The 14,492-nt window shown below is 39.5% G+C and overlaps 2 protein-coding genes across 8 annotated transcripts in view; both read right to left on the bottom strand.

Moving 5' to 3' along the window:
• Positions 1–1,332, bottom strand: part of zmp:0000000529 (WD repeat-containing protein 20) — a gene marked incomplete in the record, with an annotated part of 11,326 nt that extends 9,994 nt beyond the window's left edge. Inside the window, 2 exon segments of one of the 2 annotated variants that reach the window (XM_036214929.1) lie at positions 312–760; positions 855–1,332. In XM_036214929.1, coding sequence (XP_036070822.1) covers positions 312–719 — 408 coding nt within the window. 2 annotated transcript variants of the gene reach the window in all.
• An 881-nt stretch (positions 1,333–2,213) lies between these two features.
• Positions 2,214–14,492, bottom strand: part of LOC112149928 (mitogen-activated protein kinase kinase kinase kinase 5) — a 65,813-nt gene continuing 53,534 nt past the window's right edge. For 2 of the 6 annotated variants that reach the window (XM_024277933.2, XM_024277928.2), the window contains exons 15-32: positions 13,452–13,498; positions 13,083–13,127; positions 12,072–12,092; positions 11,956–12,001; positions 11,717–11,879; positions 11,529–11,629; positions 10,116–10,154; positions 8,584–8,662; positions 8,424–8,500; positions 8,139–8,199; positions 6,346–6,448; positions 6,191–6,249; positions 5,987–6,090; positions 4,820–4,997; positions 4,641–4,709; positions 4,209–4,301; positions 3,931–4,057; positions 2,214–2,772 (exon numbers count right to left, since the gene is read on the bottom strand). In XM_024277933.2, coding sequence (XP_024133701.1) covers positions 2,676–2,772; positions 3,931–4,057; positions 4,209–4,301; positions 4,641–4,709; positions 4,820–4,997; positions 5,987–6,090; positions 6,191–6,249; positions 6,346–6,448; positions 8,139–8,199; positions 8,424–8,500; positions 8,584–8,662; positions 10,116–10,154; positions 11,529–11,629; positions 11,717–11,879; positions 11,956–12,001; positions 12,072–12,092; positions 13,083–13,127; positions 13,452–13,498 — 1,509 coding nt within the window. In that variant the 3' untranslated portion in view covers positions 2,214–2,675. The remainder of the gene's footprint in view (positions 2,773–3,930; positions 4,058–4,208; positions 4,302–4,640; positions 4,710–4,819; positions 4,998–5,986; positions 6,091–6,190; positions 6,250–6,345; positions 6,449–8,138; positions 8,200–8,423; positions 8,501–8,583; positions 8,663–10,115; positions 10,155–11,528; positions 11,630–11,716; positions 11,880–11,955; positions 12,002–12,071; positions 12,093–13,082; positions 13,128–13,451; positions 13,499–14,492) is intronic. The other 4 variants (XM_024277929.2, XM_024277930.2, XM_024277932.2 and 1 more) reach the window with 4 other exon arrangements.

The raw sequence follows: 14,492 nt of genomic DNA, 5'->3' as shown, positions 1-14,492 counted from the left end.
GAAAATGTTTTTTTCTGCACTGAGCTGACAGAAGGTCTGTGCTGTAGAGGGCACTGATAAAGGTTATCTCTAAAAGCGTCAATAAAGTGATGAATAATTCACCTTGCAGTGTTCAGAGCCAGCCTGAGAGCCGGCAGAGCCGCGTCCTCGCGCGGCTGCAGGCAGTCAGCCTCCTCCGGCATCACCTCCTCATCTTTCACCGCCAGCACCTCCAGCGGGGCGGCGAGCATGACGGAGCTGAGGCCGGCGGAGGCGCCGCGTTAGCGGCTTAGCAGGCTAGGCTAAGCCCGGCGCCCGCAGAGGCAGCTCACCTTCTTGATGTTGGTGTAGGTGTAGAAATACAGCTCCCTGCCGATGTTGAAGCACACCCGCTCCGACTCCTCGCCCGGGTCCTCGGGCTGCAGCTTCACCATGGAGACCCGCACCGGCGGCAGGAAGCCGGTCGGGGAGTTGTTGGTGGCGGCATTGGAGGAGGCTGAAGCCGCGACCGCGGCGGCGGCGGCTGCAGCCCCGGGCCCCTGAAGTAGCCCGACCCCTCCGCCGGGGATCTGAGCGGTGCCCGCTCCGGGGCCCAGCGTGGCTCCGGCGGACGGCCCCCGCGGCAGCCCGCCCCGCTGCTGCGAGTCGGAGAGGGTGAGCAGCTTGTAGAAGCCCTCCCGGGTCCGGAACTGCGATTTAATCTCATTGATATCCTTCAGAGCGCCGCCATCTCCGGCCATTTTCAGTGCAGACGAGCCGCACAGGAAACTGAGATTGTGACCTGGAAATAATAGCGATTCAAAGCACCGAACGACAGCCGCAGCCGAGCTCAGCTAGGCCGACCAGAACCCCCGGTCCGCCCCGGCGCATCTTACGGTGGCCGCCTGGAGGAGGAACCCGCAGAGGCAGCCTGTCGGAGCCGCGGAAAACATCTGCCTCCGCCGGGGCTCTGCCTCCGATCACCCGGCGGTACGGAGGCGGGATGCTGCGTCTGCTGCTGGGCCGACACTGCACACTCCCACGGTGGTCCGGGGAGGGGGGTGAAGGGAGGACATCCGGCCTTGGTCAGCTCGATTTACCCCTCAAAAAACAGTGACACCCAGCAGGAGCAGAGAGCCTTAAAGACACACTCCAGAAAAATAAACTGCTTCATAAATAAAACCATTTTGGGATAAAACATCTAAACATACAGGGGAGGAAATAAGCACTGATTTTATTGAACTTGAAAATAAATTCCGTCATCCTGATGGTGTTTGATAAAATCACAAAGAAAATCAAGAAATTAACTTTAAAGAAATTGCCTTTCATTGAGGGGAAATAAGTAGTAGGACCCCCTAATAATCATTAAGTCTCCTAATCAACCTGCTGCCTGACCTGAACTAAGACACCTGTTTGAACTAATCATGTGTAGAGAGACACCTGTACTCAAAATCAATCAAACTCCAGCTTTTGTGGACTTAAGGACTCACTTTGAAATTAAGATTAAAATTGTGTTTGTGAGTTTTTCTTCATTCAAGTTATTGTGAATCAGGAGCAGATGTATGGGGTCAAACCAGGATTAGCTGAAAGTGAACAAAAAACAATATTGTAAACTTGAAAAACAGGCACTGTAAATTAGAAAATAAAAATAAAATTTAAAACCAGTTTTAAACAGGAAACTACATACTGAAAACTTAAAATATATTTTTTTAATTTGAAAAAAAAAATAAAATGTAACATTTGATAAAAGAAATGTTGAAAATGTGAAAAAAGTACATTTGAAACTAGAATAAAAAACTGTTATCAATTTAAAACATTTTCAACTTTCTTTTTTTCATTTCAGTTTTAGTTTATTTTTTTAGTTCAAGTTTCATTTCTTCAAAACTTTCAATAATAAGTTTTTAATATGTATTTTCAAGTTTAAAACTCCTTTAAAATGTTCTTTCTTTTTCAAATTTTCAATCTGTTTTTTCGTGTACCGGTGTTTTATTGAACATATTCATGATTAAGAGTGATTGGGAGGCGCAAAACCTCTGAATTTTGACACAAAGTACAAAATCTTTCCAGCATGGGGGTTCAAACACTTATATCTCTCAATTAAATGTAAAATTATTTTACGTGGGAAAGCCTACAAAATCAGCAATGGATAAAATAATCATTTTCTCTATTGAGCCATCAAATAATCTCACTTTTTGGCAACTGAGAGGGTCAAACAATGAAGATGTGTGCAAAATCAAACAAAACCATCCATCCACTGCATTTCTCATCTTCTTGGACTTTATTTGAGTGTAATGGCAGAAACACACAAGCTCGGGTCACAAAGCACAGCACGAGCCCCAGCAGGGCTCTGCTCCTTTAAGTTCTTCTGTCATTACGGAGGCCGCATGTGTCCCTGCAGGCTGTGATCAATAATACTGTGGCACAAGGACGGTCACTCTTCAGGGTCGGCACAAGACCTGAATTCATGACTCAGGAATTCTTATGACAACTCCTCACATTTTCTGGATCTCAAGTTAAAAAAACAACATAAATAACAGCAACGTAGGGATGAGGGGGACACTACAATCTCATCGGGTTTCTCCACAGGTTAGCAGTTAATATCCGGAGGCACGTTGAATGTCCATGCCTCCTGTTTTTGTCGCCCTTTGGTGACTGACAGTTCCAGTGGAGGAATCCAACATGGAGGGGGATCGGCGAGTGTCCCATGATGCACTGTGTCAGGGCAGCAGCACATACTTTTCAGCAATCTCCAGGATGTACAGGTTGGACAGACCTGATTGGTCCTCGACTGGACGGGTTTCCAGGACGACGGTCCTGCAGCGAGAGAACGGCAGTTTTTATGTAGAGATGTTCCAGATATTTAGACACCAAAAATTATACATAACTTTAAAGCAACAGATAATGACTAGATTAGGCTCCAATTGAAAAATAGGTGGTGTTTCATTGTCCTTTCAAAGAATGATGGGTCATAGCAACCATAGAATTTTAGATAAGTCTTGGTATGATGAATATCTTAAGTAATTTTTGTGTCTCAACATTGATGTAAATAATCTTATTTTCCTTAGCAACCACATAATTTATATATTTTATATAATAACTGTTAAGGACACAGATATGTACGCATTGAGACATTTAATTTATTGTATTTGCTTTGTTGTTGGCTAAGGTACAGGACTGATATGAGAGTTTCTTTTAAGATGTTACATTGGCATCTTTGTGATAGAGAAAATGATCAGCCTTTATTTTTTTCATGACACAATTGGTAACAGAAATTCAAATGACTGCACAGATTCTCAGGATTGCTCAAAGAACAGAGCGGACGCCACATTCAGTCTCGTACAGAGGGGTTTGTAAAATATTGTCTGACATTAAAACGGTCTGTGACCCAAATAAGTTTAGGGATCGCAGCGGCGGAGCATGTTTGCAAATCTAACAGTGCAGTAAAACATGCTTCCTGCAGTTTAACATTTTGACAAGAGGTGGCGCCTTTGAATCTCATTAAAAACTATTAAAACATTTATTTTTATTTATTTGATTAAACACAAGCTTAACTTGACAACCAAGGTTGATTGAAGATATCAACCAATCTATCCATTACTTTTAAAATATTAATTCCACTGATTTTAAAGGTATCTATTTCTGCTTTTATTAACAAAATCAAGTTGATTGGTTCAACAGAAATAATTTTATTTTCAATTTTTAGTTAGTTTTTAATTTTTTTTAAATCAACCAGATCCAATAAATGTATTTTGAATTTTATGGTTAAAATGCTTTTATTGACTTAAATCTTTAAGAGGATGAGTGAGTTTGTCAGTACATAACTTTATGTTCTTGTCTATAAACATCAGTGTTTGTGGTCTTTAGAAACAAGAAAAACAAAAAGTTTACTATCAATCAGCTTAGAAGACCGTTGGCTTGCATTGTGCTAACATGGTAGCAAGAAATGAGCTAACGCCTCCACCACAGCTGTACCTGTGTGACTTCACCATTCTGTAGATCTTCCGGGGGTCGGTCATTTCCTCAATAATGTCAGTGAAACCTTTGCCTCTCCTCTGCCAACCGTGGCGCCAAATTGTCAGGAGTGTGTCTTCAAAAAACACTGAAGAGACAAAAACCGTGAGAATTTCCCAATCTTAACAACAGATAAACCAAAAGATTGTTAACATTTTCAAGGAAACAAACCCTAAAGAAAAAATCTTGGAGAGTCGTCAGAGAGAAAACCCCTGCAGTTCGGGCCGGTTTGTTCTTACCTATAGATTCAACCTCATGAGAGAAAGTGGTCTGCGGAGGATGATGAGGGGCGTTCTTCACCTGTCCGGTCAGACCAACTAAATATACAGACTCTGGAAGAGACAAACGGTTTCAGCCTCATCAGCTTAGAAACATTCATTTGCTAAAAAAGTTCTGATAGAATCCATGTTCATAAATAAACTGAAGCTTGAAATGATCTACATCAGGGAAGCTCATTACACCAAAAGACATGTGGGTAGATAAATGATAAATAAAAGATAAATAAACAAAAATATAAGAAAAAAAACTATCAGTGATTAATCCTCCTCAACATGAATTTGTCATTTGATTGACAGTCGAACATCCTCTGATGCATACTGTTCGGTTTGTTAACATTTGTCTTTATAGAAGTAACACTTATACCACAAACAAGAGAAAATAATGCCACTTACTTTCCATGAGCACAAGCAAAGAGTTTTTGTCCAGCTGTTGAACTTGAACTATTTCTGGGCTGGGTTTCTCTGTGAGAACAAACATTAAATCAAACATTTCTGAGTCAAACAAAAGACTTTCAGTTTGAACCGACTCCTGAGACTCTGGATTGTTGTGCTGAAGTGGTCTGCAGGCGTACCCAGGCCGGTGGTGGTGAACCAGGACGAGCTGGAGTTCAGGTTGATGTAATCTACGTGGACGGGTTGGCTGGGGTCTGTTCCAGGTGAAACGCCGATGCACACCAGAGGGTACTCCTGCTGCGGCGCCGCCACCATCTCGAACACCCGCAGAGGGTTGGGCAGGGGGAAGTCAAAATGCTGCAGGAGAGACAATGAAAACTTGGTCACGTTCTACTAAAATTATGTTTTTTTTTTTTAAATGCTGGAGGATTTGGTTGCATGACAGCCACCCTTTCATTTGAAAAACGCTCAAGCAAACTTTACTACTCCTTTTGTGAGATCTATATCCCTGGTTTTAGCATGTAAAGTGCTTGTCCAAAAGTCTAAAAAAATCTTAAATTTTATTTTTGTTTTGATTCCTTGAAATAAATTGTTTCTAAATCCAAGACCCACTCCAAGAAAGTTGTGTTTTTGGTGTTTATAACATGTTTCTGTGGCATTTTTCTGACAACGAACGAAATTGCATTTCTAAGTATTTCTTTATTCAAATTGTTGTGAATCATCAGCAAACACAAAAAATGTACTTTAAAAATAGCTTATTTGTGATGTTGAAACTAAGATGGGTGGGTCACAAGCTACCCGCTCTGCTCCATCACTGCACCAGCGATCCCGTCCACAATTCAGAAGTCAATTTCTAACAAACTGCTGCTGCTCTGCAGAAACTATGTCCCAGAAAATGACATGGGTTTTTGATTTGGGCTAAAAATGCTTTTGCAATAGATCAAAAGATGATTGGAGCAGGACTTTAAGATCCTCTCCTTCTTGGTCCGGCCTCCTTCAAGTTTATGTTGTTTGCGTGTTTGCCTGCTTTGTTGGATACTGAGTTAAGTCTGCTCTTGGTGTATTAAGATTGCTCTACTTCTGCTGGATTTTCACCTTAATGGAGTGGTATGGGTCACTTGGTACCGGGCCGCAGACAGAAAAAGAGAAATCAATGCGCTAACTTAGATTATTTCCGTTTTGTTTATTTTCTGATCCTGAGGGAAGCTTTACTTGTCTCTTGTCTTTTTTTATTTATCGTTAAATCTGTCTTTGTTCCTAAATGAATCAACTTCTCTGCAGGGTCATGTGTCAGATGAAACCCTCCCACCAAAACCCGATTCCTGACAGTCCTGACAGAGACGTACCTTGATTAGCATGAATTTGTGCATGGGCTCGTACCACTGCATCAGCAACACACTGGACTCCAGAGCGCAGCACAGGAATACACAGTTTCGATGGATGTTCTCCACTAAAGACAGAGAACCCACAGCAGAACAGTTTACCGTCAAACACGAGGAGGAAGCAACTTTTGAATCAGTTCAAAGCGTGGTTTTGCTGTCCGTTCTCACCAACAGAACAGGTCTTGCAGCCTTTGGTGTCGGGTATTTTAGACGTTACAACACATTTTCTAAAAAAATAAAAAAAAAGCAAAAACAAAATCATAAGCAAAAGATTTCAGACTTTCAGATCCATAAGGAACAGTTGAGCTCTGGTCTGCTGGTACCTTGGTAGAAGTCTGTGGGTGGATATGGGGACCAGCCTCTGGTCTTTCCGAGCCTGTTCGTGTAACTCCTTCAGCGAGTGAGAGTGAAGCTGCGACGATTTACCTGCAAATAGCATCATTGGTTTGGTTTGTGGTCAGTACGTTTAAAACAAATGCAGGAAAAAACACAGAAAGATCTCAAATTAAAGTAATTTTGAATAATGGAAGAACAATAAAGGTAAGAGTGATTGTTGCATAAAAGTTAAATCAGTTGGAAACTATTTAAAATTTTGCAAACATTTAAGTCTTGTTTTTAGTCATTCAAGATATTTTAAATAGTTTCAAGTGATCTTTGCTCTATGTCTTTCCAAGAATTTCTCAAAATCAGCACAGTCAATAATTTTTAAGTTAAAGTTTAAGTTTAATTAATTTATATAGCGCCTTAAAAATGACCTCAGTTAAACAAGACGCTGTACATTAAAAGTTCAAAGAACAATAAAAACAACAGCTAAAATCTGTAACTCTTTTTGCAGATAAAAAGTACAAAGAAGTGACATAAAAACACAAGATAAAATATTTGTTTTTATTTTTATTTTTATATCTTTTATGCTTTGTAGGTCATTTATGGTTTTTATGTCTTTTATAATGTACTCTGCTTTCTTGTGTACAGCACTTCGGGCCTCCTTGGCTGGTGGTGGAAGGTGCTTTATAAATTAACAAATGAAATAAAAATGAAATAAAAGCAAAGCTTTTGTCTCATTAAGAGCATGGATCGAGGACATTATAATTAAAATTAATTTAAATCCGTCTGATAAATACTTTTAATAGCAGATTAGTTTAAGACTAAAAAAACTCACGTTGCTAAATTTAAGAAACGTTCACAAGAGGATTAAAGGCATTTTAATAAAAATAATTACTTCACAAGATGGAGAAGCCACATTAAATCTCTTGTTTTGAAGACCACGAGAAAATGTTTGTCAAATGCAAAATCTCCTCAGAAAGTTAAAGACCCACTTCAATAAAAATAATTTTGTGTTTTTAACATGCTCATGTGGCATTTTACACATGATGGAGGACATATATACATGAAATCTGTGCCAACAGTCCCGCCCACACTCACAGCTGTATTTCTGATGAACTCCTGCCACTCTGCAGAAATTATGTCTTAGGAATTGACACAGGTTTTTGTGATTTTTGGCTAAAAACCTTTTAATCATAATTAAATGAGCACTGGGAACGCTTTTAAAACAGATACAAGATGATCAGAGTGGGTCTCTAAATGGGTTTCAATTTCTAAAAATCACAAATGGCATTTTTGAAGGTGGCATTAGTAAAACGCTTTAAGGGAGCACAAGTTTGACAGCATTAAAGGGTCATTTTAAAATTTTAAATGTTATCTGAAGTTTGTTAAAGGTGCTGGGAGATGGATTTTAGATGTTATGCCACATCTACCCTTAATATAAAGGTGTTGAAAAGCCCAAAATGACCAAACAATATAAACAAAACAGATTTGGTCAAGTGTTGGGTAAATTCTTTAATACATTTCAAAACTGACTTGAAATTAAGAGGAAAAAAGACAATTACTTGCGTAATAAAATGGCTTGAAGGTATTTGAGGTTTGTGAATATGTTACAGAGTAGGATAAACAAAGAAATTGCAGTAAAATTAAATAATGTATAAATCTTATTACTAAATTTCCACCAAACATGAACAAAAATAAGGGCATTTTTCACGTTTTGTGTTCCTTTTACCAACTATTTTAGCTTTAATTCTAGAATCTATTGATGTTCTTTGTGTTTTTAATATTCTCTTACCTGATACAGACATGAGGACATTATTAATGGTGTAAACCCAGGTGCATTTCCCAGGATAAAGCTGTAGAGACAGAAAACATTTACTGTATGACCACTTCTAAAAAACGTCTATTAGAAACAACGTAATCCCTTTATAAAAGGCTTTTCTTTTCCACTCTGCTTTAAAGCTGAGAAAATGTGATCCAGAAACATTTAACTGATTAATTTTTGTGTTAAATAAAGAATAATATGAACAGCAGATCAGTTTTAGGGTTAACAGGCAGATCCTCCAGGTGAAGATCGTACCAGCTCCATGGTGGCCTCAGAGCCGTTCAGGTTCAGGGTGTAGATCCCTTCTTCAGCCCCCAGGATCAGGTGTTGCTCTGGGGGAGGATGAGGAAACAGGATTGGTTAAACCACAGATCTGTTAGACCACAGGAAGAAAGAACTCTCTGCAGGATCCGACCTTTGGAGGTGGGATTTTCCCAGGTTGTGGACCAGTTTATTTTCAGGGGGCAGCCATGGAAGACCTTTTTCAAAAAGACCTGGAAACAGAGAGCGAGCGTGAAAGATCTGTAACCTACGGTGGCAGCAAACACTTGTTTGCTGACATGTTTTTGCAGCAAAAATGAGAACAAGTCCGGGTATCAAAATGCAAACTACTATTGTACTTTCAAATAAAACTTTTATTTTTAAAACTTTTATTCTTTTAAATTTTATTTTGTATTTAAGGTGACGTGCCCAAGCAATAACACTGGTGTCCATTTTCGCCATGTACGACAAAAGATTCATTTTGAAGCAACAAAAATACATAATTTATGATACAATATATACATTTTATGAGGACTCAGTCAGGAAAAAAGGGGACATGGGGGCTGATTGCTTAAGTTTTGGACAAACGGGGGTGGCAGGACAGAGCCCGGGGAGGGGGGGAGATTGGGGGTCCAGAGATGCAACAGAGACAATGTGAACCAACTGACGGTCGTGAGACGGACTCCCCACACAACACTATGGAGACGCACTGTTGACGGACCAGTGTGAATTTGGAATCACACCAACAAGTCACTCAATGCAAAAATATATCACATCACTTTTTCTGGTTTCCATTAAAATAAATGATGTTTGTCCATCCTTTCAACTAAAAAGTTTTTATTATAAAGCTTTTATTCATCCGTCCCAAAGTAGTAACCCTTTTCAGTTCTTTATTGTGCTTCAATTTTTAATATTTCTTTTTGATTGCTGGAAATGATTTATGTTTTCTGAAATGTTTCCTTTTTATTTTTGGCGTTGTGTTTTGATATCAGGATTGAACCTTGATTTAAAAAAAATGTAATGTGTTTTTTTTATTGCTTACTTAGCTCTTTTAATTGTGGTTGTGGCCTTTGTCATTTTTTAAGACATATTTTATGCACAGCGGCAGCAGCTCATTAAAAACACAATTCTGGGTTGTGGGCGGGGCTGTTGACACAGAACAGCCCCGCCCCCTGAGAGCTCCGTTTGTGTGTTCACGCGCGGTCTTATAGCCTCAAGCTAACACTAGCAGCGCAAAAAAAAAAGACGACAAGCAATATTGGATCAATCCAGTCGTACGGTTTTGAGCCAGAATCACAACTCACTACAGCATGAGTGTTGAACGCTCATCATGTCTCGTATAATTAAGCGTGAGCGGGCCCGGGTGCACACGGAGGGAGGGGAAACTTTGGGTCGCCCATTTTAGTAGCTGAATCATTAGTCTGAGTATTTTCTGATTCAACGTGATTTAAATTAAGAAAAACTTAGAAACATTAATCATGAAGTTTTTTATATAGGTCCTCTACTATGACAAAAATGCTACAAGAACATGTTAAAAACACAAAATACATGATTTTCTTTGGAGTGGGTCTTTAATATGATTTAGCGTTGAGCGATTTGCTGGTGAGATTGTCACTCCAGGGCCACTGTAGCGCCCACACCAAAGAATTAAAGATGATAAAAAATGAAGGGAGGAGGAAGACTCACAGGAGGTTTCTTTGCGATGGGGCTGACACACTCTGAGTCCTGAGAGGAGAGGGACATTTTTAAACCAGACACTTGTTAATGATAAAAAAGGAAAACTGATGCTACGTTCACACCAAGCGTGTGACGTGTGTTCAACAACCCGGGTTTTAGAGCGCATACGAACCGTCACTACTCAATATTCTCGTGAATCTTGTACCAGACGTTTTCTTTCACAGCTCCATTCCAATATATGAAAGACTTGTATAATTCCAGCAATTATTATCTCCTCCATGATAAATTTTCAAACTGTTGGTACTGATATAAAAAGGACGCCATCCATACGTGGGTCCTGATTGGTTGGTTGGTTGTACAAGGTGATGCGTGAGCATAAGAGTTTTGAACACAGAAGTGGTCGCTTGAAAGTGGGTTGCAGGGGCCGATGTGAATGTAGCTTAGCACTATGGAGTGATTTTTGTGCCACTATTTTGCAAGTAAAAGTCTCAGTTTTGAGATCAACATTTTCTAAATTGCAAAAAAATGTAGTGTTAAGAAAAAAAATCATAATTTGCAAATAAAAATGTTTAATATTTGCTTTCAAAAACTTTTTTTTGCTTGTCTTGTGGGGTCCAGATGACCCCACTTTTAATGTAAACAAGCCAAGGAGAGCAGAAGGGTCAAAGCGGGCGCCGCATGGACCTCACCGTGGATGAAGTACTCACTGAGCCCACCGATCCGTTTATAAACACGGACGAAGAGTCTAACAGTTTGTGTAAATGTTAGTCTGTGTGTAGATTTGAAAAAAATCACAACCACGCATCAGGTACGCAATGAGTTTCTTATACAAAATCCTATTTATTTATAAAAAGTTTGAAATGTCGTTAATTTGTTTTACTTTGTACAAAAACATTATTACCATGACCTGGGAATTATTTTTCTGATGATCAGAGTTTTTTCTTTTTTTAAATTGGACCAAAATGAAGCATTTTATGGTAATTTTACTGTCGGCTAAGCCACGTCTCATTGTTTTTATACCTGTCTAATATGGCGTCGCTCTTTACATATCTTGGCCAATCGTAAAAAGCCTGCGGGACATCTCTAGTAATATATATAACTCGTCTCCTGCGCTTTTGATTGCAATATGGTGGCACAAACATCCCTCCATATTAGTTTGGATTTATATCTTGTTTTCTGAAGATTTCTCTTGCTTCATACTTTGTTTTTTAAACATTTGCTTTCCTTGTTCTGCATTTCGGTGACTACTGTTATGGGCTAACCAACAATGTTTGGATTTGATGCACAGCAGCAGATGCAGCAAAAGTCTAGTCAAACTGCAGACCTAATCTGATGGAAAAGCTGCTAAAATACCTTCAAAACAGACTTGAGAGCAGAAGGTCAACATTTCTGCCTTTACAAGGACTTAATCCTCACTCGTACCTTTGGCGGCAGCTGCCGTCTGCGGATGCCTTTAGGGGGGAGTTCAGGTGGAAGGTCATCTGCTGGGGGGTCCGTTACCCGGACTGCTAAGAAAGTAGAATCTGGATCATACAAGTGAGATAAAACCAATGAGGAGTTTCTATGAAAACGCTCACGGAGGCCTCCAGAGTGAAGGAGGGACGGCTCACCTGAGTGCCGCGAAGCTCGGCTGTGGGAGGCGGGCCGGACATGAGTCCCGCTGGAGGTCCTCGAGAGAGGAGTGGGGGGAGCGGGGGTGTGGAGCGAGGACGGTTTCCTTGACCGATCCTCCTCACTCGCCATGCTCTCCTCCGAGCTGGTCCGAGCTTTAGGCTGAAGAGCACAAGAGGACCGTGAGACCCGAAAAGGACAGTTTAGGGAGAGCGATCTACATCCAGCGGAAACTGACCTTTGGAGGAAGTGGTGGTGGAATTTCATAGGATGGCATGGTGTAACTGTCGGCAGAGACAAGGTTAGTCTGCTGTTTTGGAATTCCACATATACATAGGTGAGTGTTTAGCTTACCAGGGTGCTTGCATCGTGGGGCTAAAGAGGACAACATAAACACAGAGTGTCAAAGCAATAATTTGATTTGAGAGGAAACAGTTGAAACTTGGCAAAATATTGAAGTTTAAGGCAAAGAAAAACTCCCAAAAGGCTTGAATATTTAGGAAGGATTGGGATCACTTGTTGGCGATTCTCTCAGAAGTTGCCCAAGCTTGTGATCTTTTGCCCCCACCTTCAATGAGCTTCAACCGAAACATGCCGTGCTGTTGATGCAATTGTGAAAGCATGAAGGGTGTGTAGCTTCAAATTTACATAAATCTTTTATTTTGAAAAGGTAGTGGAAGTTTATTTTGAAACTTAGAACTTGTTTCCTGTTTTTTTTCTAGATGCAGATCACCCCATCTCCTTTTCTATGGAAAGAAAATAGACTTACGGGATTTGTGTGTTCATAATTCTTGATTTGTAACTTATTCAGTAAATTTTGTGCACCACTGTGTGTACTTATAATTGTGTATTCACATGTATAGTTGAATATCAAAAATGCACAAAACACAACAAAATACAATTTACGCATCTTCAAAATTACACAATCTTATTAAGAATACAAATCTTAAAAAAATTTGCACCAATCGCCTGATACACAAACACTAAAACACATTTATGCACACATCAGATGTGAGTCTCTTTTCACATCTCCAAGATTCGTGTGTAAATGATGCGTTTGAAGGTCTTTGTTTTTGTTTTTTAAGGTTGAAAAATGTTTTTATTATGTATAGCACTTTGTGTTATTTTTGCATGAAAAGTGCTTTATAAATAAAGTTTGATTTGTTGAACATAATGTCAATATGAAGCTGCAGCTTTAGCGTGAATTAGACGTTAGCTTAGCATCCATCTATCAGCTAAATGACCCACTCCCCTCAGGCGCCGCACTAATACTGTTATTTCATATCAATGTCGGGGCCACAAGTTTGAGACCCCTTTGAGACAGATATTTTACACTTTAAATTAAAAATTGTGTTTTTTTCTTACATGTCCACATCGTCGTAGTCGTCATCTGAGTCTGTGTTCTGATCCCTGAGAAGAAGGAGAGGAGATGCTGAAGGTTTCATTCAAATGCTGTTAAACTTTTTTTACACTGAAGCTTCAGCTCCAGTGTTGTTACTCTTTGAGTTACTGTTAATTCTTCAACCTTTTATGTATTTAGTGTAATCCCAGTGGATTCTGAAGCGGAGATATACACTGATATGCAACACTTTACAGTATTAATGTGTTGCATATTGGTGAAGAGACACTTTTCTCTGTGTGAGAATCTGCTGAGTCACGTTGATCGTGTGCAGTTATGGCATGTTAAGGAGATGGTAGCGACACTTATGGTGTCAAAGGGTTAAGATCTGTTACCTGGCCAGACTGCTGCTGCTGCCTGAAGATCCAGGTGAAGGTCGTAACTGTAAAACAATCCAAAGACTGTTATTAGAAAACTTTCTGACCAACAAAAGATGAAATTAAAAGTATGAAACAATCTGTCAAAATTAAGGTTTTTACTCGAGTGTTGACAGAATCCAGTAAAAACTGCTCTCACCGTCATCTCTTACTCTAATGTAGAAACAAGAACTGTGCAGCTTCTGTTCTATAGTCGACCTGAACCCTCTCACTCTTCTGCTTCTGGGAAAAATTGAGCTCAAAAACCGAAACTACGTTGTGGAAGTTTTCCTTCCTTATTTTATTTTTTTCCTTGATCTACTCAACCTTTCATTGTCCATTGGTGAAAAGGTTTGTACATGTTTAACCTTTTTGTAAGGGCAATTGTGATTAAATCCTAATCTCAGCATTTACAAAACATATTTTGTTTTAAATCTTTACAGCTGAAACATCATTTTAATACCTTCCTGCTGTAGGAAAATACAACAGAGTATTAGGGCCACCAAAAAAAAAAAAAGCAATATGAGATTTAAAGTAATAAATTGAAACTGTCTTAAATTTCAACTGGTAATGTTTAAATCGTTACAAATGTTTGGAAGCTTCTTTGATTGATGAACGGTTTATTAAACTTTTATTCATTGATAAGAGGCTTGCAGGATCTCTGCAGTTCCCGTCGATGAAGCCACCTATATCCCCTCGGCTTTCCACTTCCAATCATTTCTTCCTCCACGAAAGACGAGATCTCCTCCAACTCTGTGATGTTTCTGTCTGATGAGGCCGAGTTTTCAGCATTTTCAAAGTTCACATGCTAACGTAAGAAACTATTTTCATTCCTCTTTGTTGCTTTGTGTTGAAATGGGACATTTTATCTGGGGATGGGGACATTTTTAACACTTTTTATTTTATTGTTCCACTAATAATAATTCGATTTTCAATCTCTAAAAGCTTCAGTATTTCTTTGTTTTTGAAACCGATTTGGTAAAATACATTTTCTATTTTGAATTCTCCCTATGTCATTTT

Source organism: Oryzias melastigma, linkage group LG13 (genome assembly GCF_002922805.2).
Source record: "Oryzias melastigma strain HK-1 linkage group LG13, ASM292280v2, whole genome shotgun sequence".
Classification (NCBI taxonomy): domain Eukaryota; kingdom Metazoa; phylum Chordata; class Actinopteri; order Beloniformes; family Adrianichthyidae; genus Oryzias; species Oryzias melastigma.
This window is presented reverse-complemented; position numbering and strand designations above follow the sequence as displayed.